Source organism: Camelus ferus, chromosome X, assembly GCF_009834535.1.
Source record: "Camelus ferus isolate YT-003-E chromosome X, BCGSAC_Cfer_1.0, whole genome shotgun sequence".
Classification (NCBI taxonomy): domain Eukaryota; kingdom Metazoa; phylum Chordata; class Mammalia; order Artiodactyla; family Camelidae; genus Camelus; species Camelus ferus.
The window spans coordinates 52,632,011-52,659,618 of record NC_045732.1 but is presented as its reverse complement, the minus strand read 5'-3'; the positions used below and the strand labels follow the sequence as shown (position 1 = coordinate 52,659,618).

The window sequence follows — 27,608 nt, the reverse complement described above, 5'->3', positions numbered from 1 at the left end:
GATTTTATTTCAGAGGTATTACACACTTCATGCACCACAAAATCTTACTTTAGAATGCTTTTTTTTTCCAACATCACATCATCTCAACAGTTTATGCCATTCAGAGTACTATATATCATGTTTCCCCAATGTGGTGATTGCTTAAGATATGCTATAGTGAAAAAAAAAAGTCTTATAATTGCTTCTAATTCGAAGGAGTTTTAGCAAATAGTGAAAGATCCTTTTAAAATAATGGCACTTAAAAGGCTAACATGTATATGTAAATACAATAAAACAAAAATTGCAACCTGATTTTCAAAGTTATTTCATTGGGCCTCTTAAGTGCTGGTGTGCTAATTGCACCTGAAATTGGCCACTTATATTTCTGAAAATAGATTCAGTGGCTAATCTGAACAGTTAAGTAATGGTGCTAATTAAAAGAATGTTGTCTGAAAATCTAACCAGTAATTTTCCATCAGTCGTGTCCAATGTCAACCTCTTCTGAGAATGGTCAATATAAACAGCCTAAAGTTCCCAATTTAAAAAACAACTGGAAAAAAAACTGGCATTTTGATACATTCTAGCAAGGGGAACTTTGTGAAACCCTTCTTGGCTTCTTACAAAGTCAAATTCTTAGTAAATTAATGGCCCCATGAATTGTGATCATTTAAAGGTCATGATGGTCCAGGAAGATGATGGGAAGCTGAATGATAGGTGGGGTGATATCACTGGGTAATAGAGACAGAGAAGCAGGGCAGAAACTGATGTTTATGCTTTGACTTCCTAAAGTATTGTTTGTGAGGTGGTCTATTTGTCCCAGCCAGAGCTTTTCTATTATAGGAAGGAGCTTTTGGAGGCCCTGATGTGTGGCAGCAGCCTTTCCCACAAACATTGGAGCATATTTAGGCACGTAGGGCATCGATAAGCTTAGCTGGAAAGAAAGCTAGGCTCCTGGAAGAACTGGGAAGGTGCAAGCTCTGTGAATTGCCAGGATGTGAGGGTTTGCTCAATGAGCAGTACCAGAAGGTGGAAGCCAGAAGATCAAGCTAAACGGAATGATGTCAGCCCTCCTTGAGAGGCCAGCAGCTGAGTTTTGCCCCCAGACCCCTCAAAGCCTCTCTTATTGTGAATCACTTTGAGGATCTGGGGTGGGAGAGGACTAAATAATGGTAGCAAAAGGTTTAGAAATTCCCTACTTTCTGGTCCCTGAGTAGTGCTCTTGGAAGCTCACTGCAGTTGCAGTACTGGAGATTATCAGCCGGCTCTGCCACTTAATTTCTAGGACTCCACTGTTTCATCTGGATAGTGAGGGAATGAAATTAGCTACCTCATTTCTTAATGTTTCTGTGTGGATTAATATTATATAAAGTGTTAACAAGTAGTAAGCTTCATAAAAGTCAGTGATTATTGTTAGAGGCCCCCCTCACAGTAGCATCTTGCCAGAATTCTGCCAAGATCACCTGAACTGTGGAAAGCCAAGCCCTTGTTCTCTTCTATTCCCCTAGTCTGGTTTGTTAGGAGCCACTGGCAGTTGGATGCACCTGATGAAGTCATAAGAAAAGGTGGCAGTTTCTTTGGAATGTCAAAATTTGCCTCTAGCTGAGGATCATTGCAGCAAGTATGCTGGCAGTGCACACCTAGAACTTCGTGGACCTGTCTGTAGGCACACTGAGACAGGTTTCTGGCAAACATTTGCCCACTTGGCTCCCTATCTAACTCTGTATATTGTCAGAGTCTGATCTAGAATCCCTCACCCCAAAGGCTAGAAGTAAAGTATCATCTGGCTGTCCAGGGCCTGAAACCGAGCACTAGGGAGCTCACATGGGACAGTGGAGGGAAGGAGAAGAACTCAGGACTCTTGAGTTGCCTGGGTGGTATTGTTTAGGAGCTAGCCACAAGTTTCTTCTGCTCCAGGGGGCAGCGACTTTGCCAACTCAGGATCTTGCCTGCAGTTGCACTCAGCTCCCTCCCCACACAGGAGAAAACGGTGGCCGCTGGCCGAGGTTCTGGGAAGACGATTTGGGATGTGGGTCCTAGTCCCGCTGCTGCTCACCAATGCAGAAAACTCTATTTCATTCATAAATAGTTGCCTGCCATGCTCATTACTGAAGAAAAAAAAAGTTACAAATTCCTTTGTTTTGCTTGGGAAGTGATCAGCTTTGGTTGGTAATTGCCTGCCTGATCAAGAGCCATTTCCTTCATAGTTAACCAAACATGAACTCGACTCAGCCAGGCTCGTTTTAAATATCACCAAAAGTGAATAGCCCCAATTACAACAGGAAACACATTTCCCTGACATAAAACGAGGACCAGAAACAGATTTGTCTGTGTTTCAAAATGCAGAGACAGATTTGTCCATGTTTCAAAATTCTTTTTTAAGGGATGTGGAAAGACCCGTTGGAAAATCCTGTTTCTGACTTATCTTCAAAAATGGCTGGAACCTGTTCATTACATTGATTTCTTTTCGGGCTTAAAAGTCGAAATAAAATGAAAGGGAGTCATAAACGAAAAAATAAAATCCTTCTTTTTACTTTCCTTGAGAGAAGGGGGAAAATATTCTCCAGAAAAATTACTTTAGAACGACAATTCTCTTTAGACAATTACAACTTGTACAGGAAATTGTCAAGAGAAACTATAGATTTATGTGTGGTTGACTCTGAATTGCAAACACCAGGAACCCGGAAACACATTTGCACCCTCATAATTCAGGGTCAAACTTTGATAAATAACGTGAAGCATCCCTTGGCCGTTGGTTTCCCACGCAAGATCCTCAAATACTTTAAGTGGTTCGGGGTCTCTTCAGAAGCCCCCGGTTCCTCCAGGTAAAGGAGGACGTCGCAGCGAGGTAGCCAAATGCTGGCAGTCTGGGGTTTCCCTCATTTCTTGGGAGGTTTAGCGCTCCCCGCAGCGGGAGGGGAAAAAAATGCTAGGGCGTTCATCCAATTAAATCGCCCTGATTCGAAATCTGTCTTCTCCGGGAATCACTCTACTCCAGGATAAAACAAGAATTTATTTTTTAGTCCCTACAGGTCACTTGGTGCTAGTAAAGATTTCTGGCTCTGAGTCTTAGCCCTTTTCAATTCTCTCTGAGCTGCCTAGAGAAATAAATCAAATAAAAATCAAACGTTCTATTCTGCCTCGGGAAACTCAATCAACCAACGCATTTCTGGGATTCCCTAAAAAATATATTTATATATTTTTTATTTATATTTATTTATATTTTATTTATATAATTTATGTATTATATATATATATATACACAAATATATATATGTATGTATGTGTGTGTGTGTATATATGTATACATATATACACACACACGCTGACTCTTTCCTTTGGGAGTTGTGGAGTTTGCTTATGTGCGCGTAAAGTCGACCTGAGGAGACACTGTGGCTCTGAAGAGTGTCTGCGCTGCCCAGGACACCTAGCAGCGGCTGCCTGTGAAATCGCTGAGACTGAATGGGTAGCTTAGTGGGCTACTGGCAAACAGCAGAAGGAGCTCGAGCTGGGCCCCATGGGCGCGGGCGGAACTGCTGAGCTGCTGTTGATTTGGGTTTGAAAAGGGATTTCCAACAGCTCGGGATGGAGGTGGGCCGATTCAAAATCAATCTACTTCTGGTTTGGAGGCAATTTTCCCAAGAAGCGTTTGCCTGCAGCTCAGGTCAGAGAACAGCCCGATAAGCCACCTAGGGAGGCTGAGGAAGGAAGCTGAGAGCCTGAAGGCTTGTTATCCAGAAGGGTGAAATCACAGACGCTCACTCTGCCTTCGTGGCTGGCCTTGCGTGGGGGAAGGCGCGAGACGGTCCAACCCAGGAAGCAGCAGTGCAGTTCTGGCCGCTGGGGTCAGGAACATCGAATTCTCTTGTACCCTGGCTCCAGGCCACTCTCCTTTGAACTCTGGAGACAGTTGGTGCTGGCATCTACAGTGCGAATGAGCCCAGCCTGAGACTCAGCTTTCAGACCACGGACAGGTCTGGCTCTTGACGCAGCGACCAACCACTTCTTGCCTTCCAGGTAAAAGCCCCTGCCTTACTGGTCAAGCTGTTTTTGTTTTTGTTGTTGTTGTTGTTTTGTTTTGTTTTGTTTTGTTTTGTTTTTAGAGCCTCAAGTGAAAGGATTCTTCTCAGCATCTGCCTTTCCTGACATCATCAGGCAAGTCCATAAAGTTAGGGAGGTCCAGCTGAAGTCGCAATTGTTGGTTTCATCTCCTTCAACTGGAAGCTACGTAACAGGAATCCTGAACCTCTACTTCTCAAGGGAACTGAAGTGGAATGTTAATGCTTCTTAAAATAAAGTTTAGAGTTGGTCTGTCTTTTGAGAGTATGCAATGACACGCAAATGACCTAGTAATAAATAGTCTTTCCCCTGGGGAAGAGTCACTATGGGAAGGCCCCCAGCCCCAGGAAACTTCATGAAGGGTAGGTTCAGAGAGCAAGAGAGCAAAAGGAGGAAGTTTACATGCCTCACTGGAAGGTGAGGACTGTGGTCCGTGACAAGGCCAGATCTAAGAGAAGCATACTGAGCTGAGTGGCAAGTGTATATCACTAAGACGTGGCAGGAGGGCTCTGAGCAGTGATGCTTTCTCCCCAGTCTCTTCCCTAAGGAGCTCCAGATCATTAAGCCAGCAGGCTTTTTCAGAGTTCACCTTGCACTCACTTGACTTCAGTCCCTCACCCTCAGAAAGAGGTCTGAGGCCCCAAAATGTGTGGCATTGACCACCCCAGGGGAGGGGGAGGGAGCAACATGGTATGCTAAAAGATACCTTCTTCTTTAACTCATTCCTGCTTTTTTTTTTCACCAGGGCTTTAATTAAGACACTGCGTTGTAAACCTACACACACACACACACACACACACACACACACACACACACCTGCCTTCAAGCTACAGGAGGAGACTACAGAGGGCATCTGAGTGAAAGAGATGTCAAGGAGGTTGCTGTAGGGTGGTAGGTTTGGGTTATCGGTAGGGGAAAGAATATAAAAGATGGAGAGAGACAGGGAGAGGGGGAAAGAGGACTAAACAGAAAAATGAAAGAAAAAAGAGGAAGAGGAAAAAAGAGATAAAGACACAAATTGAGTCACAGAGGTTGAGAGAGACAGAAACACACACAGAGAAAAAAAATCAAGAGGCAGGAAAAAGATACACAAAGAGGGAGATACCAGAAAACTGAGAGGGTGGGAGGAGCAGAGACCCATTGAGTCTTCTAACAGTAGATGCCTCCATAACAGCTTGACCTAGGCTGGCTTATTGTTTCTGGAAAACTTGATGAAATTCAGCAAGATCTCTTTCAAGCCAAGATCCTCAACTCAAGCCAGCTCTGGTGCCCTGGGGAGCCCAGACATTCTATGTTGGCTCCAGTTTATCAATATATCATGTAGAGGAAAAGTGAATAGTGAACCCATGCTGGATGAACACACTGTCACCTAAAAAAATTCAAAACTAACTTTAACTCTTTTCAATGCCAAAATGAAATGATGGGGAACTGAAGGTGGAAGGTTTGTTAAAAAAAAAAAAAAAGAAGTCACTCTTGAGGAAAGTGCTTCATATTAGTGCTCTCTCTAAGTATGTCTTCTGACATTCTTACTTGAAAATATAAACCTATGGTCATTTTCACACCACACACAAAAACACAAACATTTAATGTGAAATTTTTCTTCTAGCCACAAAAGCTTATTAAAACATTAAAAGACATTCTAGCTAATCCTTAGACAATAGAAAGAGAAGAGGATGTATGTGTGCATCAGTGAAAATGACTGTAAAGTTTTAAGCTTGCCAAATAGAAAGTAAAGACTAGGCTTCTGTTTAAGATAGAGTTTTCAAAATTCATCTCTTTGTAATAAAATTAATCAGACCAGGACCATAATCTGAGAATGGAAATCAATTGTGAAGTGATACCAAGTACTTTAGAGTTTATTAAAATGCTAGCACACTGAACCTCCTAACCCAGTTATCCTCCAAAAAGTAACTGACATCATTGCCTTGAAGAAATTCAGTAATCACTTTTTATGAGAAATATACGTACACACAATTTAAACAACTCTGGATTTACGATCATAAAATATAAATATTAATGTGTATTACAAATTTCTATCAGACTTTTTTTTGGTGCTGTCAGGTGAGTCAAGTTTTACGCTGAGGGTACAAAGTCCAAAGTCTGAGAAGTGGCAATTATTGAACTGGCTTCACTGAGATGATTTAGTCAGTCACTTAACTGAGTAGTAACCAGAGCGAGTTGCCTCCAGGTTGTACATCATGACTCTGTGGATCCAGTTTATTAAAGGCTGTTGTTCATTTGTCAATAGACATAACCATTGACTTTACTCTTCCTTCATGTTCTCTTTCTCCCCAGGTAATTGAAACACAATGAATTCAGATAGTGAGACCCTTGTTTTCAGTGGCTCTTCTTTTGTATCTTTCTTTGTGTATCTATATTGCTTTATTATTAAGGCCTGCCCTTTTGCCCCTTGGAAGTAACTCTAGAAACATTTACTACATGCAGAAGCAGCTTTTTGTCTAGTAATGTTAACATAGGAACCCTGGGAAGGAAGATTGTGGGTGAAAGTAGCATAGACTTGCTTTAAGTGTAGGAAAGGTAGATGTTTGCCTACCTTTTGTGTTTTGATGGACTTAGGGAAAATCCCTCAGCCTACTACCAAATATTTCTCACCACCAGTACTTCTGTAGATGTTGCATATTGAAAAGCCCTGATCAAAAGCAGATCATTATAAATACAGAGAAGGAAGCTTTTAACGCTTTATTCACATACCTTGGCCATGATGAGGTGGGGTGCCAAACAAGGAGGGAAAATATGTTAGAAATACCAAGTAAATAGAAATCAAATGGACATGAGATTTGGTTGGTTAGTCTAAACAGCTCATGAAGATTTCCTTCTTAGTGGAGGATCTACTTCTGTTGTGCTCATGACTGCCCAAATTAGACAGAGCCAGAGGAAGGTGGTCCACTAATCTGAAGTCAGGTTTTTGACTATGATGACTGCATGCAGAGTTATTAAGTAAGAGAGTGTGTCAGTGGAAGGGTGTAAAACAGGCCTTTACTTGGTTGTAGAGAGATACAATGATTCTTCCTAAACAGTATTTTTTCTAACAATTCATTGATGGAATAAACTTGGTATATCCCTGTTCAAGTGATCTGTGCTGGTGATATTTTGCTACATGTCAGAATTATTTATTTAAAATTATCAAACTGAAACCTATAGCCATTTCTCAAACCCTAGCCCATTTTCTTTGGGGCTGATGCATAAAGCATATTTGGAGGTAATTCTGACTCTTGCCCTCATAAAAGCAGAAGTCAATATGAAAGAAAAGACAAAGAAAGGGAAAATAGAAAATGGGAAAAGTCAAGGAAATCTGTAATGCATAAAACTCAAATTAGAATGACCCAACATTAAAATTCACTTAACAAAAACTCAGGCCATGGAGAATTGTGACTTCTAGCAATCCTGATTGAACCTTCAGTTAATGTATAACTGTACAAATGCCAATGCAGCACCAGAGAAGTGACATAAGAAAGGACTAGACTCAAGCTCTTTGTTTCAATGTGGAGTGTTTGAAGATTGAAAGATGCAGGATACATTTACATTTATGGATTACTTACACTGTGCCAGGCAGTCAAGGGCAGCTGTGAAGTGGACCTGCAATATCTATTCTGGCAATTATCTAGGTCACTATAGAGTAGGGCCACATCTGGGCTTATTCTTTATATTATTTATTTTTATTTTATTCATCTTATCTGCCCAAAATTAGCCAAGAACAAAAATCGTCCACGTATTTCTGACGGCAAAGCTCCTTGATCCAAATTAAAAAAAAAAAACTGCCATAAGTTATAAATTGAGTAGGAAAAAAATGGGGAAAATAGTCACATGCTTTTGATATCTACTTCAGCAAAAATAAGGAATATAATGAACCCAAGAACAATGTTATAATTATTATCATATGAAGGCTTTCATCATTTGATTGCACCATGAACACATGATGTGATTAAATTCAAAGGAATAAATTTTCCCTCATCTAATGTTTTGGGAAGAATAAGCATTTAGTTTCCTAGTCCTCACCATGAGAATGCAGTGAACAAAGATAAGAATTTGACTCCCCACTCTTTCTCCTCCTCTACCTGGGAACATAGATTACAAAGTGTGACATCTATTACTCCATTATTAGATGCATTAAAGTAGAGTTCTTGAATGATTGTATTGAATTAAACTTACCAGAGTTTGAGGAATTCAGTGTGAGAATTACTTTTAATATTAAGTAGGCCAGTTTCCTTTAATTTCCTAGAGTGACAACACAGTTCTATGTTAGGAGCCTTTAATTAATAAATTTTATTTACTTACTATAAAAAGAAGAACATACACTTACATTGCATTAGTAAAATATCAAAAATAATCTTTCAAAGGATTTAGTTATAAAATCAGACCAGAATATGTATTCTAACATATATATTTCTCATGTATTTTTGAAACTCAAATGCAATATTTTTTAATTCACCAGTTTTGTTTATTAAAATGGTTCTCAAATTTAAGAAAGCTGATTAAAGACTTCTGAACTTTTGAATCTGATTTAAGATTTAAACAAAAGTTGAGGGTGTCAGTATTGGCACAAATTTCTTCTGTTTCTAATGTCAGGCCACAAAGGATTTATAATTGTATGGTTAACGTAAAAATTAACACATTCTTGAAATTAACCTCCATCATCCTTTTAATGTTGAAAACAGCTGTGAGTGCTTACTATGTTCCAGGCATTATACAGAGTAGTTTGTGTATATTATTTTAATACTCTCAGATATATACACTTACAGAAACATATTCTATGATGAAGGTATCAAAAACAAAAGTTTAAAAGCTTAAAATTAAGAGACTGAACATTTTTAAAAAGACTTATATAAGGTCACTCATATAGAAAGTAGCAAAGTCAGAATTTGAATCAGGTCAGTCTGAATTCAAATTCTGTCCTCCTACATGCTATACTGCTTGAGCTTTATACTTTTTTGTTAATTATTATAGTCTTAGTAATTTGTGTAGAAAGTAAAATTTCCAGTTTTATGATTCTGGGGTAGTGTGCAGCACATAATTTCCTAATTCACAGAACCAGTAGTATTGAAGGAGGAGGAAGAAAAGAGGAAGAAGGACTAGGGGAAAAAAGTGATTTATCAAATTTTTATCAAGATGAATGTATTTGTCAGGATTCTTTTGGTTGCAAGTGATGAAAACACAGCTGAAACTCACTTAAGCAAAGATAATTTATTTATTCAAGTAACTTAGCTAGTTAAGGCAAAGTGTATAATTCTGGTACTCAAACAGTGTTGTGAGGAAACAGACTTTCTGCATTTCTTGACTTTGGTAGGCTTTTCCCAAGTAATGACAAAAATAATCATGAGCAACCTATTTCAGACTCACATTCTACAAGCTTGGAAGTATGCCAAAATATCTTAACTGTATGGAATGTGGATCAAGGGACGAGGAAGAAGAATAACAATTGGAGGGAAAAAATCTCTATCATGAAGTTGCTTGTACTTTTGCCAAAGTGTGGCACTAGGTAACAACCAGTCTCAAAGCATTTTATTTTATTTTATTTATACTTAATATAGGTATATATTTGAAGTATTTATTGATTTATTTCAGTTAATTTGTTTCATTCTTTCTTTTCTAAATTAAAAGTGTCAATTGGAATCCCTTCATAAAGATTTGACATCATCCCTTTGGTTAGTAAGTACTGCAGAACACAGGACTTTTTTCCCCTACAGGCATATTTAGTTTCTTTCAAATATACCCGTATTACCTATACAGAAAACTAGAGAGGCCATGAATCTTTGTCCTTGACATGTCATAAATATCTGAGAAATGTAACATTTTCATGTACATTAGCTTAATTCTGAATATCTACTTTAATGCACGTTCAGTTCATCAGAAGCATTATCTTCAGAGCTGACCTTGTTTTGTGCATATGTTAATTCACATACATATTTATAGCAATTAATAAAATATTGATTTTTTTGCTAGAGAATTACAAATTGCTTTCTGTTTCCTTAAAGCAGGTTCAGATTTCATATCCAATAAAAGCTCTTATAAACCATATAGCCCTTAAGGCACAGGTATATCCTCTGTATCTCCATACATTTTGAATATATTTGATTTATATTAATCACAAATTTATTTTTTCTTCAAGAGATAAATCCTCTGTGTGTTCCTAGTGATAACTTTTTGGCAATTTAAAATCAACATTTTATTGTAAGGGTTTTCCAATTGTCAATTTAAAAAATTTTTCTTCTTTCTAATGTGGGCATCTGTGGGTCCCAGAGCCTCTCTCTGCATGTTCCACATGGGTTGAAGAATCTCTTATAAAGGTTTATGGAGTTCCTGGCTGAATTAAAGAGAATGTTTAAAAGAGACTTTCAGCTGTGGAAAATGAATTTCTGTCATAAATGTATGCCCCTCACATCCTTGGTACCTGACAACTCAGTGCTTTGGCAGTTGATCCTGAACCTTGCAATAATTTTACTCTCAAATAAAAGTTAACAGGAATTGACTACATCTTAGCCCAATACACATGGGGGTTCCTTTTTCTCCCAGTCATATCATCAGATAGGTACTGAAATGGGAATGCAAAAAGTTCAGATTATAAAATAAAAAGTCCTGGATGACTAAATTACATGTGTATAATTAGTATCTAGGAAGAAGTTTATCCTAAGAAAGAAATTTATATCCCAATATATGCTATTTCCTTGATTAAAAAATCCCATCATACAGTAGATAGTCTGAAATGCTAAAACAGACATTGGCAACAAACATTTTTGCCTTATTTTTACAGAAACCTGGTTTTAAGAAAAACTACCAGACAGAATCTTCCCTTGATACACAAGGCAATTTCCTGCTTTCTAGCAATAAAATTAGCCAGGATTCAAAAGCAAGAAAATGCTTATATTATGAAACACTGATGCAAGTGATACATTGTGATTAGCACTCAAAATTAAATAGAATAACTCTTTTCTGTTTTTCAGCTGTGTCTTTCTCACCTAGGAATATACAATGGATAGAAAACTTATCTTTTGAGTAGGAAGAGATGGACAAATGTATTAATATCCTCTTCCTCCCCTCCAATAGCTGCAGAATGAAATAAATGTCCAAGGAGTTGTGTCCAAGATCACTCACAGACCTGAATTTTCCAGCTCAAGTGTCTGGTATACTAGCCTTACAGGGAGCTTCACTACACCCCTCTAAGGTAAGGGTAGTGTCTTTCCCAGCCCTGCAGGGTGAGCAGATTATTAAACCAAGCCCTTCAGCAGCATTCAGATTGTAATCAACCTTTTGCCATAGTACCTGAAATAATTCATCAGATGTTTAAAGTTTACCAGATTCCTAAAGATCTCCTTTCTATGGACTAGCTAGAAGTTAATCTCACCCCACCCTCCAAACCACCACCACCATTTCCACTGCACCCTTGTATTTGAGGAGCTTAAACTAAAAGGCCACAAAAAGTCTTTTACTGTCAAACTCCAGCACTGAGATGGTATCAATTCATTCAAGTTCCAGCTTAGTTTTAACAAAGTTGAATAGACTTTAAATGTCCTTAGAACAAACTGTCAGAGGAGAACAGAATAATCTTTCAGAAAACGTAAAAATGTCAATAATTAGGATGCAGTTTGCGAGAGGCCAGAGGTGCCTGATTTCTTATTTCTGATGAAAAGTGGATGACCAAATCCTACCCAAACAGTCAGACATCTCACATCTGCATACATAGACATGCTCCTTGGAAGTGGTAGGCAAGTCTCCTCCTGGCACAAAGACAAGATATCTTTATCTATTTTAAGGAAAAGTAAAACTTAGTCCAGGAAGCTATTTCAGGAGACACTGGAATCAATTATCTGAGCAGAACATTTTGAAGTGCCACATTCTTGGGAGCACAATTCTGCTTAGTACTCTGCTGGTGGCCCTGGAGTTCTTAGGCTGTGTTTGCTGATTAAAGTCAGAAGAATAGGAAGAGGAGGCTGTGTGGGGGAATATTGGGCTCCAGGAGAGGCAGGGCTTGAAGGCCCAGGTTTGCTCTTGATCCTTGAAAGAGGGCAGCTGGGAGCCTCCTACCTGCCCTGACCCTTACCTCCCCACCTGGATAGAGGTTAGACTAGCACAGGGCTCACCTAGTTTGAGAGCCAGACTGAAGAATAAATTAAAAAAAGAAAGCTTGTGCTCTTCTTTGTTTCCCCAGTACATTCACTTATGAGTAAAAGACCCCTTATACACTTCTCTGGATCTGGTTAAATAATATTTTCACTTTTGTTAGAAATCACCGGAAGTAATCACCCTCGTGGTGATTACTTCGCATGTCTTTGAGTTTCACAATTTAATGTAAAACAGTAAGTTTGCATAGCCCTCCTCCCTACTACCCTGAGCCCCTTTCCAGCCAACTTCCAACCCCTTTCCATCCCCGCACTGCCCCTTCATCCCCGTCAGACTCTGAAGTGTCACTCATGGTGTTTTGTTATGCTTCCAACAGTTTCCAAAACAAACAGTGAAGGCTGTGACCAGCCGGGTATTCACTCAGTCCTATGCAACAGTATCTCCCAATCCGAGCGGCCTGAGCCGCCATTGGCGGCAGGTCCGCTCCCTAAAAAGCCGCGTTTGCCAATCTCTGCACTCTGCCAGGTCCCGGAATCAGGGATTTGAGGGCTGATGGTCTGCACATGCCCACTGGGAGGGAGGAGACCGCAAAGAGAAGGAAGACTAGACTCCAGAGGACTTTGGCTCCAGTTTAATCTTCTTCTCCTTTCATTCTATTTAAAGAAAAGCTATACGTATATATAAAAAATCATACGCACAATTTCTTCCTTTGAATACAGAGTTTAGAAATTGTCTTTCTGATTTGGGGATTTTTCTGTTTTCCTTCCATTGCCTGTCATCTGCACCCTCCCACCCTCTCTCCCTAACCCAGCTCAGGTTGAAACTCTGCAGAGCACATATTCCTCTCCCTCTCCAGGGATGGCTCTGAGCTCTCGGGCGCACGCCTTTTCGGTGGAAGCCTTGGTGGGAAGACCCAGCAAAAGAAAACTGAAAGACCCAAGAGAGGAGGCACAGCATGAGCTGCTGGAGAAAGAGGGTGGAGAGGAGGAGGAAGAAGAGAGAAGGAGCAGCGCCACAGTGAAGAAGAGCGAACAAGGTAAGTACCTCTACTGCGGCTCCAAATCCCTGAGCGGCTACCCCGGGCTTGCTGGATCAGAAAGTCTCAGACTGGCCCCGCGACGCTGCTGGAGGGCGGCTAGCCTCACCATAGGATGTCAGCAGAGGGCTGCGCTTGGCGCCGCGGGAATATCTCAGCCATCTGGCTGTAGGGGAAGTTTCATAGTCTCAAAGTTCAGCCCCTTAGTGTTATACGGTTCCTTTGCGGTGAAGGAGAGGGTCCGCACAGGTTTGTAAAGTGAGACTCTCCAGACTTCTGAAGCCCTGGGAACCGGACTGTTTCTCGAGGTAGGAAGCAGGGCATGCACCCAGTTCCTAAGGGGATTCAGCGTTGGGGACCAAAAGTCTCCTAGAGAATGAGGATGGTCAAACAGGGCGCAGACCTGGGCCCGCTTTCTCTCCATCGGGGGTCCACAGTGGGTGTTGTGGGAAATTTGGAGACCGCAGCCAAGATTCCCGGGGAAGAGACTAGGCCGGTATGTTTTGAGACAGGCGTCAGCGAAAAGGGGGCTCATGAACTGTGACGCTCTCTCAAACTCTCAGCGTCTCTGTGTCCAGCAGAAAAGCGACCCAAGACAGAACCCTTAGCAACTACTTTCTCAGGCTGTGGAGGCGGCAGCGGCGACCGCAACAGCGGCGTAAGTCTGGAAGAGAAAGATGCTATCCAAGTGGAGCTTCAAGGATCCGAGCTGTGGAAGAGATTCCATGACATTGGGACTGAGATGATCATTACCAAGGCGGGCAGGTTCGGCTTTGCCCAAGTTGTCCAAGGGCCCTACACAATAGGCACTCAATGTTTTGCTGTCATAAGAGGGTTGCCTCCAGTTTTATGCTCTGGTACCCCTCTCCCCATGTTCCTATCCCAGACAGGTATTAGAAAGCCACTGCCCCTCAGTCGAGCAGACTAGGCCTTGCCTGGCCCATGTTAGTGTCTCAGTCTTTCTTTCTTATATACCCTGATTCCAAGAACACATTCTTCTAGCTCTTGCCTGTGTGGTATAAAAATTATACCTGCCAAGGCAGGTGCCAGATGCTACCCCTACATCCTAAGCCATGGCCAGGCCATGTTAAAGCCTCACAGTTATCAGTGGAAAATATCCCATCTAGCAGATTCCCAGCCCACTGTCTTTAGCCCAAGTCAGTTTGAGGTGTGCCTTTTCCTCTTCTAGCTTTTGCTGTGGGGCAGCTTCTTCACCACAGCTGGGTAATTTTATGTGTGTGTGTGTGTGTGTGTGTGTGTGTGTGTGTGTGTGTGTGTGAATCTTCCTAATTTCAGTCTTTCCCAAATCTGCCTCACAGAAAGTATCACTGAAAACTCAAGGGAGGGGCAAAACTCTTACTCTCCTACTTTTTCTTCTATAGCTTTTTATTATGGTGGTGGTAGAAAGTGGGATGGGCAAAGCCTTGTGGTAAGGATACTCTGATCCACTCAGAAATCCTGACCTTGTTCAATCCAGCATATAACCAACAATCTTTCTTCATGTAGCAAATATTTCCTTAACCTGTCCTAGAGTGGAAAACGTGTTGTGAATTCCTTCACTTTTCATTTGTCCCCAACCCTGCCCCACTCCATGTGTCTCTAATAGTACTCGGGTCAGTCTTTATTTTCTCTCTCACAGGAGGATGTTCCCCTCTGTTCGGGTCAAGGTGAAAGGGCTGGACCCAGGGAAACAGTACTATGTGGCCATTGATGTGGTGCCTGTGGATTCCAAACGCTATAGGTAACCAGACTCAAATGAGGGTACTAAGCCAAGGCTGGGAATGGGGATTCAGATCTAGGGAACCTGAAAGCACTATTTTGAAAATTCTATCATGGGAGGGGGTATTTCTCTCCCATGTGCTTTGAGAGTTGAATTTTCTCTCTCAAACTAGAGCTCAGACTGAGAGAAAAGCAGACTTGTTCCTCTTTCCTCTCACTCCTGAAACACAGGTTCCAATTGGTGCTTCAGTGTACCCCAGGCCTCTTGCTGACCCACTGTTCTGGCCTTCGCTCTGCAAACTGCAGAGGATGTGGACTCAGGCACCTGGGAGGAAAGCTGTTTGAAGGAATTTGGGAAGAAATTCCTAGGCTTCTGGGTCCCTACCGGGCTCTGGGCTGTCCTACTTTGGCAGCAGGGTCCTTGAGTGATGCCCTGATTTGTCATCCAAAGCTAGTCTAAAAGTTATTGCACATAGGTTCATTTGCCCTTCCTTCCTTAGCCTCTGCTGAAGCAGAGGCCAGGTCCCAGAAAATCAAATAACCTTTCTCTTGATGAGAGCTCTCTACTTAGAGTAGGCTGTAAGTGACCGAAATGATTTAAAGTCAAGAGGCTTTCTGTGCTCGCAACCCAGAAGTTCTGCCGGTCTGCCAGTGCTTTAACTCTGGGGTTATGGGGATTGGGCGGCAGTGCTTTAGCTCAAGGGTTATGGGGGTTGGGCGGTAGCTGCCGGCACTCTGGCTGTGAACTTTTGACTGAAGTGGGTGTCTAGCCTTTCTGGGATACAGCCTGCCTAGCCCCCAGTGCTGGGTTTGCAGGGCAAAAAGAAGGCTGGGCTCAAGGACCTTCTGGGGCCACAGCCTGGAAATAGCACAAGCTGTTTGCTTCTCATGTTTGATCTGGCTGGGGAATTCAGCGCACAACTGAGAAGCTGAGATTGGAGACAATGCGGAAATCAGCCCAGAGGCTCCAAGGGGAGAGTTCCTTGGGGATATTCTGATGTGAAGTGTTGTTGGCCAAAGGGCTTCCACGAGGCCTGGTAGCTGTAGGCTGCACAGACATTCTTCTCATATCTCAGCTCCTTCCATGACTCTTGTGGCCCAAGACACAAGACACCAGGATTTTCCAGGTGTCTCTGCACGGTAAAATGAGTTAGATCAATTTCTGTTGCAGTTTCTGTGAGAAAATACAAACCAGACTCTGAAATTTCATGGACGTTATACTTGCCCTGGCACTTCACTGCATTTTAGTGACATATGCTTATTTACAGTTTGCTTTTTGTCCCTGAACACTCTTTGAAAATCAAGTTGGATCTTTACTACTTACCTTTGAGATTAGTGGGCAAACCTGGGCCGAGGCCTTAAGAATGAGATGCCAGCAGCCCACACTCCTGGCTTTGGCCCGCTGCACCTAAAGCCACACTTTGCGCATTTTCAGGTACGTGTATCACAGCTCGCAGTGGATGGTAGCTGGGAATACAGATCACTCATGCATCACTCCCAGGTTCTATGTTCACCCGGACTCTCCCTGCTCTGGAGAGACCTGGATGCGACAGATCATCAGCTTCGATCGAGTCAAACTCACCAACAATGAGATGGACGACAAAGGCCATGTAAGTGTTCTCAATCCTCTGCCCAGAGGAGAAGAGGGGAATACCAAAGCGTCAGCGTGAGAGTCGACCTGGAGAGGCCAAGGAGGTGTCTCCCTGATGCTCTAGTTGTGATCTTAAGAACTGTCCAAGTTCTAGGCCTGTGGCTAAAGTAGCTCTTGTGAATTTTGTTTGGCATCTGAGAGTGCTGGGGGTTGGGGATGGTGAGTGAAGGGAGTTTGAGGATCAAATGAGGCTTGTTCAAACCAGAATGCCTGGTCTGGGAGAGTGGAAGGGAATGCTTCCCTGAGCTCTCTGGAACTTCAGCCTCCCTGGCAAGCATTGTGAGCTCTGGTTGGCTTCCTCTGACAGGCATCTTCTGTGAGGCATGGCGTGGTGGAAATCTCCCCAACAACCTGCCGCCATAGAAGGCCTTTTAAGGTCACCTAGATCTTGAACCTTCTTCCCAGGTGCACCTCACCTCTGCTCTGCCTGGCCTGGCCCTGTGCCAGCCACAAAAAGAAAATAGATGCTCCTGGGATTAGGAGATGGGGGATGTCAAATGATTGCCCATCAATTACATAAGCCCAGGGAATTTATGACAGGTAGTCAGATACTAATGACATTTAGGGACATCACATGGTCACCCACATTTAGAAGCAGGAAAAGGTATCATCTGGAAATGGAATTACTGCTGCCTCATGCTGCTGTGATGCCTGGCTCCTGAAATGCCTTAGCCTCAAGGACCTCTGTGCAGGGCCAAATGGCAAAGTCCTTGTGTGTGGCTAGCCTAGGCTTTCTGGTTTAGCTTCACTTTTGTGTGGGAAGGTTGGGAGTGCTGATGAGAGGGGGACAGTGTCGGGGAGGGGAAGTCAATTTCTAGGCAGCATTTGATGATTTCTCCTCCAGATCATTCTGCAGTCCATGCACAAGTACAAGCCCCGTGTTCACGTGATGAAGCAGGACAGCAGGGTTGACATGTCCCGGATTCAGTCCCTGCCTGCTGAAGGGGTTAAAACATTCTCCTTTAAAGAAACTGAGTTCACCACGGTGACAGCTTACCAAAACCAGCAGGTAAAACCAATTAGGTCCCAGGCAAGCAGGGATGGCTCCAGAGAAACTTGGGATAGTGTGAAGCTGCACTATATAAATCGAATTTTCCATGATTGAAAAGAAATTCATAGTCTTATTGCATGATCACCAAGGCAAATTTGATTATGAATTGTGTGGATCTTGTGTTAGAAGGGAGAGCAGAACAAAGAGTTACAAGAGAGAAAGGAGATAAGCATTCCAAATTTGACTTGGCAATATGCTTATATTTATTTAACATGCCATGTTACACATTGAGAAGTTTTGTGGTTGTTGTAACCATTAAAAGCAACAGTGATAGTGTTACTGCTGAGGGCATTGACTTTATCTTTCTTTCTCTTTTAAATCCATAGATTACCAAACTGAAAATAGACAGGAATCCTTTTGCAAAAGGATTTAGAGATCCTGGAAGAAACAGGTAAGCAATATTACAGTCACATCTAATATTTATATAGCCCTTTTCACAAGTATTACAGGTAAGGAAATGGTGGCTCAGAGACTCAGAGGCCTTCAATTTTGTAACTAATAGGTGGTAAGAAAAGAACCTAGATATTTTGTCTCCAAAATCTTACCTACTCCCACTCCCTTCCCAACCCATTTTTAATATATTGCTTATTCTAGATTCATGGGGTTCTTATTCAGGGAATAATCACTGGGAATTTTATTTAGAAGTTTAGTTATAAAAGAAAAATATCTCAGATATTCATCCCTAAAAACTATAACAAAATAATTCAAAAATTTACACAAATGATTATTTTCAGGAATTGCATTCTTGACTTGCTGAAGGTTGAATCTCTTTTTCAGGGGTGTATTGGATGGGCTTTTAGAGACCTACCCATGGAGGCCTTCTCTCAGTTTGGATTTTAAAACTTTTGGTGCAGACACACGAAGTAAGAAAAATTTTACTATTTTTATTTTTAAATGTTAATGAAATAACAACAGGCAAAACCTCTGTACAAATGCTACATAAGAGGATAAGTACATGCCAGAAAATGTGTGTATACAAGCATGTGGGTGTATACTTATCCTGATGAGGAGGTAAGAAGAAAAAAGGGAGGGTAACTGGCATGAAGGAAAAAGAGCACAAACATAGTAATGGTGGATTTATTGACTTCTGTTTTCTTGACTTATCAAACATCCTGAGAGCTCCAGAAATCACCTGGATTCTCCAGCATCTCTTCTCATCTCATATTCTTTAAGATCTGCCTGTAGTTCACTAGTGGTCTTATTTGTAAATGTTAGATATTGAAGTAAACATTTTAAGTTTTAATGAGAAACTTTCAGCACATGATAAAAATGACTTCCCTTAAATTTTATCATTATTTGGCTCTAATTTTCCTTTTGTTGTGAGTAGGCAAAATAAATGTCGAAAACAATATGAAGCCATCACAATTAGCTTAATTGCCATAAGCATTTAAAACGTTTGCAAGGTATTTGGTCTTAGGTAGTGCATTACATAATTACATAAAAATTTGACAATGCGGGCTTTCTGGTGGAAGAATGCATACCTTTATTTACTCTGATATTTAACAATAAATAAAAGAGTCTTTTTTTTTTGTAAGCAATATGGAATTATTTTACCCTTTTTGTCTTTACTCCGTTAAAGTTGTTTGTCTTTGAACATTAATTCAAAGTTACAGATATGGAGAAAATCATCAACATTATAGTTAGGTTGAATTTTACATGATCCTATAATAATAATTGAAATGTAAAGAGACCAATTTTGATCATTTGGTGAAATATTTCATTGGATTGACTGTATTAATTTGGCTTAGAGAGTGGCGTAGAAAAATATGAGCACTTACCTGACAGTATTACTTGAATAGTATCTAGGCAGCATGCTTTTAAGATATCTAAATCAACATAAAGTGCACTAATAAAAAAGCTAAAGATGATCATTGATTGATAATTTAAAGTACACAGTTTTCTTAATTATTTAAGATGTCCAGAATGCTCTCAAATTGCAAAGAAAAGAGGTACAAGTTTTTTTAAAAAAATAACTTTTGATGTTTAATTATAAAAGATATTTGCCACCCTATTGATAAAGGATTAGACTATGTCTATATGCAAAAATGGTTAAGAAAAACAGCAGCACTTAAAAAAAACACAAAAACTTGATTAGGTTTTGTCAATAACCAATTTAAAAAAATTCAAACATTTATAAAAATAAGATGTAGATTCTAGATTTTCCTGGACCTTATAATTATCTCTAGTTTTAGTAGATGCTAGGCAACCATAAAAGATCACTTGACAGTGTCGATATGAGCACTTTCATCTTCATATTTTTTAAACTGCAAAAGTGTTTTTAACTCTTGATATAGTGAACCATGGAACTTTTTTCATCTGCAATATTCATGTAAGAAAAAAAAACTAATGTATTTAAATATGTTATTTCAATTTGTAAAGGTTACTTTCATACGCACTGGTTTTTTAATCAGACTGAAGCTTTCTATAGAGTTTCAAACAACCAATTTGTTTAATTTAGTCAAGTGCTTATTTCAGTAATGTTTTAAAGTTAAAAAACTTAGCTTTTATTTGTAAGATATGATTTCTCTGGATCATATTTAATTGGGCTTCTTTTGTAATTCACTGAATAAATAGTATTAAGGTGCCTAATATAGTTCTAGAGCACAGTGAATACTCAATACATGATACATAAAAATAATGCTAAAATTAATAGTGGGAGTAGTAGAGATACTATATTCAACTTTGGTCAGAGGAATGTTCTTTTCCAAAGGAGTTAAAGGAATGGTGAATTTGCAAAGAAAGCCAGTCTAAGAATGAAGCAGGATAGTTTTGAACATGATTACTGATTCAGTAGGCACATCAAGTTCATTGTTCATTGACTTAATTGTCATTCGCAGGTGGAAGCAGTGGCTCATCTCCAGTGACCTCTAGTGGAGGGGCTCCCTCTCCTTTGAACTCTTTGCTTTCTCCACCTTGCTCCCCTCCTACTTTTCACATACCTACAGGCTCCCTTGGAATGCCCTGTTCAGAAGTGTACCTACACAATATCAACCTGCCCCTTTGCTACAAGATTTGCCCAACTAATTTTTGGCGACAACAGCCTCTTATCTTGCCTGCTCCTGAAAGGCTAGCAAGCAGCAACAGTTCTCAGTCTTTAGCCCCACTCATGATGGAAGTTCCCATATTATCTTCCTTGGGGGTCACCAATTCAAAAAATGGTTCATCTGAAGACTTCAATGGACAATGTCAACAAGCTCCTAATTCTGCCAGTCAAATGTTGTATGGATTACAGGCACCTGGAAACATTTTATCACCAAACCCCATTTCCCAGGAAGCAATTGGTTGCTCTTTCCATCCTTCCTATGGTTTTTATAGGTACAACTTTTCCATGCCATCTAGATTGGTAAATGCTGCCAACCGTCTCAAAGTGAATGACAACAGTCACATTTCTTTTAGAGAAGGCAAATGTAATCATGTTCCTTGGTATCCAAAAATTAACCATTGCCTTTAATGGAATAGTCACATTCCTAAAACAGTTATCTGTGAGCACATATTTTCTTTATTTGTAGCCAAAAATTGGTCAAGAGCTAATGGGCTTAAAAAGCTACATTATCAGAGGGTATTTCTTTGTTATGCATTTAAAGTGCCATATGAAATGTTCATGAGAAGTTGTTATAGGTCTATAACAATCTCTGATTATAGTAGCCTTAGATCTCAAAATAAGATATTCAATAAATATTGTTTGATGAGGTAAACTACCAGTGAAAAATGACTTCAGGTGATGAAGTCTTTAATTATAGTGAAGCTTGTTTACCATGTCAATTGCCTCTTACATATAGACAATGACCAAAAGAATATGGATTTAATTCACATGAAAGTAGTGAAATAATTGCAGTTTTATTTGTGAATATTGGCTTCATTGTAATTATTTAGTAATTGTAGAAGAAAATTTCATTGTACACTTGCTTTTTATATCTGCTGTTGAAGGAACTACTAATCTCAATTTTAAGGTACAAATAAGGGCATAAACTTTCTAATATTAATAATTGCAGCCTAAGGACCTTTTAGTCCTAAATGAAAACCAAAATATTCTAAATAAATTTGATCTTTTATTTCCTTTTACTTTTTGGATAATTCTGAGGTGAAGCTTGTTTACTTATTCTTTTAACAAACCTGATATTTTATACACAGTTGACAAAAACAAATCGTTCTTAGTTCTCCAAAAAGACTAAGAAGTTATGATTTGAAGGGAGAGAATATATTTGAATCCATTAATATGAAAACATCATTATAATGGTACAATTTAATTCCATTCCGGTGCATTAATCACAGTAAATCACACAAAACCAGCATAAATGAGACTTTATTTTAGTTTATGAAGTTGAAACGTTTCCTTTCACTTGGTTCTAAATTTTTTGAAAAGGCTTATTAAGTATAACCTATATATAACCTCTGTATCCTTAAGATGAATGGATTTTAATTTTGATACTACTCGCTCTATAATTTATTAAGCCAAGGCCTTTCATATCGCAATGCCATGACTTGACTTTTGACAAACCAACCATACTGATAAATAGCTTTTTAAAAAATTTTCCAACACATGTTAAGAACAGCATGCCACTATTACTTATTTTGTTCAAAATGTTTTTTCCTCTTAAATGTACCTTATAAATATACTTTCTTATATATGTGTTAAAATGATAAGCCCCTTCACTTCTGGGTGTAGGGTAGAACAGCACATAGTTACATTCAAATTGAGTATTCTAGTCAAGAGGAAATATTATTTGTGGCCCAAACTAATTAGGTACCCTTTATAAAAGTCTTTGAGGCAGAAAATCTGTACTACCCAAAATTATCAAATCAGGGATTAAACTAGCAAGTACACTTTATTTCTGTCTATTCCAAAAACAGGAAAGCTGTAGGCTAACTTTCACTGATAAAATTAATTATAATTTTAAAAGCAGAAACTCCCATTTCAGATTATAATGAAACTTATTCTGATGGTTTAAATGGCAGATATTTGGTAACTAACAGCAGAAAGTATTTAACTGAAAAATCCAGAAAATCTCTGGATTATTTTTCAATGATTATTTAAGAGAAGGCATTCATTTTGTAGCTGCTCATGTACATATACCCTGTACTCTATATATTTTGATAATTTTTCTATATATAACCCATATAAAATTTATAATACAGAACAATATTGATAAAGGCAATTAATATAAAGGGGCAAAGTTTAAAAGCTAGAATCTAGACATCTATTTAAGCTGCTTTTATATAGTGTTCACAAATTGTCATTTCATACTTTTAATTGAAGAAGTTACCAAGGGAAAGCCTTTATAGAACATTAGACTTGGAAGAGACCTCAAGAAGTTCAGTAAGCAGGCCCCTATCTCCTGAGCAAGTTACTCATCTGCAGAAAATTGCTAACACCTCTAATTCATGCACAATTAATACTTAATGCCCTTACTGTCTTGTGTTGAATAAATACTTACTCCCAAATAGGATGGTGCAAAACTTGAGTAACTTGGTAAATTGAGGCTGTGGTTATGGATTAAAAAACAAAATACTGTGGAATTACATTAATTTCAACTGCATCAACTAAATATTAGGATTGCTTTAAAAGCCTACAAAAATCAAAACCACTCTAGTTAGACAAAGTAAGAAATAGTTAGCAAATAAAAGTGGCCAAATGATACTTCGTAGATCCCCAAGTCTAATAATCAAAACTGCCAATTCCACTTTGTTTAACCATACCTACTATATATCCCTTTCTCCCTTTAAAAGGAAAACATCTTAATTTAACTATCTAGATATATAAAATCTGATTCTTAACCTGACCTGGTTATATGCATTACCCCAAATAAACCTAAAGAAAATAAACTTTTCATCAACTCTGTAAAACCTGTACATTGAGTCAGGAAATAATTGAATGTTGCTTTATCTTTGCACAACTCCCAGTCAAGCTGAAACCTCTAGTCAGATTCTCTTGTCAGGAAGATTCTACTTTGTGGAACAGTAAGTCAAGATTAAATCAAGGACTTGAATTGAAGTTTGAGTCTGTTGGCAAAACACAGAATAAATCCTCTCTATTTATTACATTTTAATTACCAAAAGATAACTTTAGGTAACATAACTTAGAACATCAAAACTGTTATTTTTTTCAGTAAACAGAAGGACTAAGGCCTCTGAACATTGCATTTTAAAATTAATGCATAATTTAGGTCACATAATGTCAGAGTCTTCAAACATATCATTGCTCCTATTCACTGTACTACAAAAATGAAGTTATATTTTCTTCAAGCTACAAAGATAAATAATCATGGTATTTCACTGCTGTTAGGCATGGATCCATTCCTAGTCCATATGACTTCATTCTACTTTTGTGAGGTTAAAGTGTGTCTATGGCGTGAGAAGAAATCAACAATAAGACTTAAGCAAGTGATGAGTCAGTGAATCAGTCTTTGAATGATCAGAGTCCTATGTGCTGACGAATTGAAAAAGTGCCAACAATGAATAAAGACAAGCATCTTTATTGGACATTATGGAATATTTCCCTTTTTATTCTCCTAATCATTTATAGTATGCACCTTGGGAAAAATCATGGTGCACATAAGCTGATAACATGTATCTTTTAACTGTTATTGCTGCAATGCTAAGCCAGAAAATGATTGAAATAAATGTTTTGTACAAATATTTGAAATATATTATACAAAAATCTACAAATATGCTGATGACAAAATTAGCTACTTTGAGACAATAGTGCTGCATGTCCATGTATATAGTAGGGTAATAAACAGTTGACATCTCCTTACTAAATGTCAGGAACAAATCTTTTACTTATTTGAATATACAATTTGATAAATTCCAGATGTTACACTGTAATTTATACAACCAGTAGGGTTTTCGTCTACTTTTGTTTTAAAATAATTTATACCATGTTGCTTTTTCTCCTTCCTCTTCTCAAAAAGAGATGCTACAAAGAACATCTAATCATTGCATACTTATACTATCAATTATATATACTTATGTGGCAATTCAGATTTAAATATAGCTAGAAATGTCTAATTGCGTGTACTGTATTTTGTGAATTGAATTGACAGGGTGGAAGTACAATGTTTTTACTCCAATTTAGACATACATTGCTTTTGTGCTGAAAAATCTTCATTTATACAAAATAACAATAATATCCTGGCATACAGCAATAGTTTACCACTTCATTTCACTGGAATTTAACATGTTTATTGCAGCAGTTTAAAATAAACCAAATGCATAGCTTAGGCATTGGTGGTTGTTGCTTTGATGTAAGTGCCTTCATATATATTTAATCTTCTTAAGTTTGGACTGCAATTAAATGATAATTTGTATTAAAACTGTGCAAATAAACATGGTTTGGATGACAATATAAAACAGAACAAATAGATACATAGAACATTTGAAACATATCCAGTATTAAAACTATTTACCAATGTGGTGCTGGCCAATTTTTGAAATGCTGTTTCAATACAATATTGCGAGGAAAACAGCTAGTATCATTTCCTTTCAAAGTTTCATATATTCATGTTTACAAATTTGTACTGCACATTAATATGTAAACATACATTATAGTGAGCAGATGTACAGAGAATAGTGAGCAGATGTACAGAGAATAGTTATAGGATATTTCTACTTTTGAAATGTACACATGTATACTGGATTTATTTTTCAAAGTACCTAAAAAAGTTACAAAATTTGAAATGAAATAGAAAACCTTGAAACTATAGTACAAATTGTATCATTAAACTCTTTTATCAAATTATATATTTGTTATTGTTAAAGATGACAGAATTTTGATTTTAAGATCACATACTTATGCACATGATAATTAAAGTACAATTTAATATTTTAGATGTTGAAAATTGTTTTAACAATTCAAAATTTTACTAGAACAAGAAGGGAATAAAATCATGTGTTTAAATCAGATAAAAATTGATGTCTTTAAATTAAAGATGTTTTGATTAAATATATAATTCATTTTCCCATTTTTATGGAAATTTCTTTGAAAGTGTTGATATATTAGTATTTTACATTCATTTAAATTTTGCCTAAAATTGAATTTTCATATTTCTTTTGTGACATGAAGATTTTGTGACCTCTTACTAATTATACTGGTTTCCTACTTTATTGAATTTTGTAAATTTTAGGAAAAATTGTTTCACTGAAACACCAACACATAGATTACCCCTTGAAAGAGGCATAATTTCTTAGTAAGATTCAAGTTGAAGTAGCAATTACTCACTACTGCACTTACACAGACATTGTATTTGGCTTTCTTTACAGGAATTCATGCACAGGCCAAACATATGGTATTTAAATGCTCATTAATAACTGTTTTCAAAATCCAGGTTGGATCATCTTCAAACTATGATGCCAAGCAAGAGAAAGAACTGTTTGGCAAGCATACCATTATTTTGTAAACTGTTACCATGATTCTTTTCTGTAGTTGTAACATTCATGAAGCTGGGGTGGGGATGGAACATCACATTTCAAAAAGGCTCTGCAGGTCCTAGCAACATGCATAGGGGATTAGGATAAACTGATCCAATGTTTACCCTCAATTGTTGTAGCCAATTACAGCAATCCCTTGGGAGTGCTGGATTAGGGCAGTTGCCCTGAACCCCTGACTAGTTAAGATTCAGAGCTGTTTAGCTGCTACTGGACAAGATTCAGTGCTCCAGCTGATACTAACAAAAACATGAAGCTTCACACACACATATTACTATATTTTAGTTTTGTTGTTTATATGCATGTTTCTCCTACTAGACTGTGAGTGAGGGGAGGAATGGCACTTTTTAAATAACTATTTTCCAACTTTTAAGAGTTTCTATGTACATTATCACAAATTAAACACAAGAAACAATACAAAAATATCCATAATCACAATGTATAGTTTGAGTTCTAGTCATTGTGTATGTCTACACACAACTGAGTATACATTTTTAAAAATGTGGTTGAGGTCATACAGTATTAATAATGCTTTCTCATACACCATGAATATTTACCAACTCAAAGTCCAAAGGCCATGAGTATTTTGATGACTGAGAATATGCTAAATCAAAAAACTGGCCTTTCACAGGACCAGTTTTTTAAAAAAAAAAGACAGAAATGGCAACAGGCTTCTATCGATGTTAGGAGAGTTACAGTTAAAATACTTCATTCCCTTAATGCTCAATTAAAAATTAGGCATAAAGTAATAAAATACAGTAAGCATAATTCTTCTAAGGTAAGTCATTATCATTTCTGTACTACTAAAATAATAGTGAGAGGGTATATTTCCACTGAATTGTATTCCATGGTATGGCTGTATCACAGTTTGTTTAACTATTAACCTGTGGGTAGACAGTTGAGTAGTTTCCATTTTTTGGCTATTACAAATAAAGCTATTATGATCATTTATGTACAGGATTTTGTGGGAAGATGAGTTTTTCTTTCTCTGGGTAAATGTCCAAGATTGCAGTTACTGGATTGTATGGTACCGCATGTCTAGTGTTTTAGGGAACTGCCAAACTGTTTTGCAGAATGGCTGTACAATTTTATATTCCCAGAAGCAATGTGTTAGTGACCCAGTTTATCCTCTACCTAGCCAGAACTTGGTGGTGTTGCTATTTGTTGCTGTTTTTGTTATTGTTATTTCAATAAGCTAGTACTGGTAACTGGTGATTTTAATTTGCATTCCCCTGATAGTTAATGATATTGAACATCTTTTCATATGTTTGTTAGCCATTTGTATCCCCTCTTCCATAAAATGTCTGTTTGATGTTTTGTTCATTTTAAATATATTATTTGTTTTTAAACTGTTGCATTGCATTTTAAGAGTATGTATGTGTGTGTGTGTGTGTGTGTGTGTGTGTGTGTGTGTGTGTGTATTTTTTTCCTTTTGTGGATTATACTTTTGCTGTCTAGTCTAAGAAATATTTGCTTAGCCCTAGATCTCAAAGAATTTCTCCAGTGTTTCTTTTTTCAAAATTCTATGATTTTGTTTTATATTTACATTCAAGATCCATTTGTTAAATTTTATGTAGAGTGTGAGGTTTAGGTTGAAGTTCTTTTTCATTTTTCAA

The 27,608-nt window shown here is 38.3% G+C and overlaps 1 protein-coding gene across 1 annotated transcript; it reads left to right on the top strand.

Annotated features, from left to right (window-relative positions):
• Window positions 1-12,969: 12,969 nt before the first annotated feature.
• Window positions 12,970-21,019, top strand: TBX22 (T-box transcription factor 22). Its single transcript, XM_006193200.1, has 8 exons — window positions 12,970-13,147; window positions 13,726-13,912; window positions 14,787-14,888; window positions 16,302-16,476; window positions 17,362-17,526; window positions 17,895-17,959; window positions 18,346-18,431; window positions 20,406-21,019. Exons 1-8 carry the CDS (start codon window positions 12,970-12,972, stop codon window positions 21,017-21,019), a joined length of 1,572 nt encoding a protein of 523 aa, XP_006193262.1.
• The last annotated feature ends 6,589 nt before the right edge of the window (window positions 21,020-27,608 follow it).

Excerpts from the sequence above, each read along its gene's own strand:
- TBX22 (XM_006193200.1), top strand. The coding sequence starts at position 12,970 with ATGGCTCTGAGCTCTCGGGCGCACGCCTTTTCGGTGGAAGCCTTGGTG. Across the intron at positions 13,148-13,725 it reads AGTGAAGAAGAGCGAACAAG|CAGAAAAGCGACCCAAGACA; the intron begins GTAAGTACCTCT and ends CTCTGTGTCCAG. Across the intron at positions 17,960-18,345 it reads AGAGATCCTGGAAGAAACAG|GGGTGTATTGGATGGGCTTT; the intron begins GTAAGCAATATT and ends TCTCTTTTTCAG.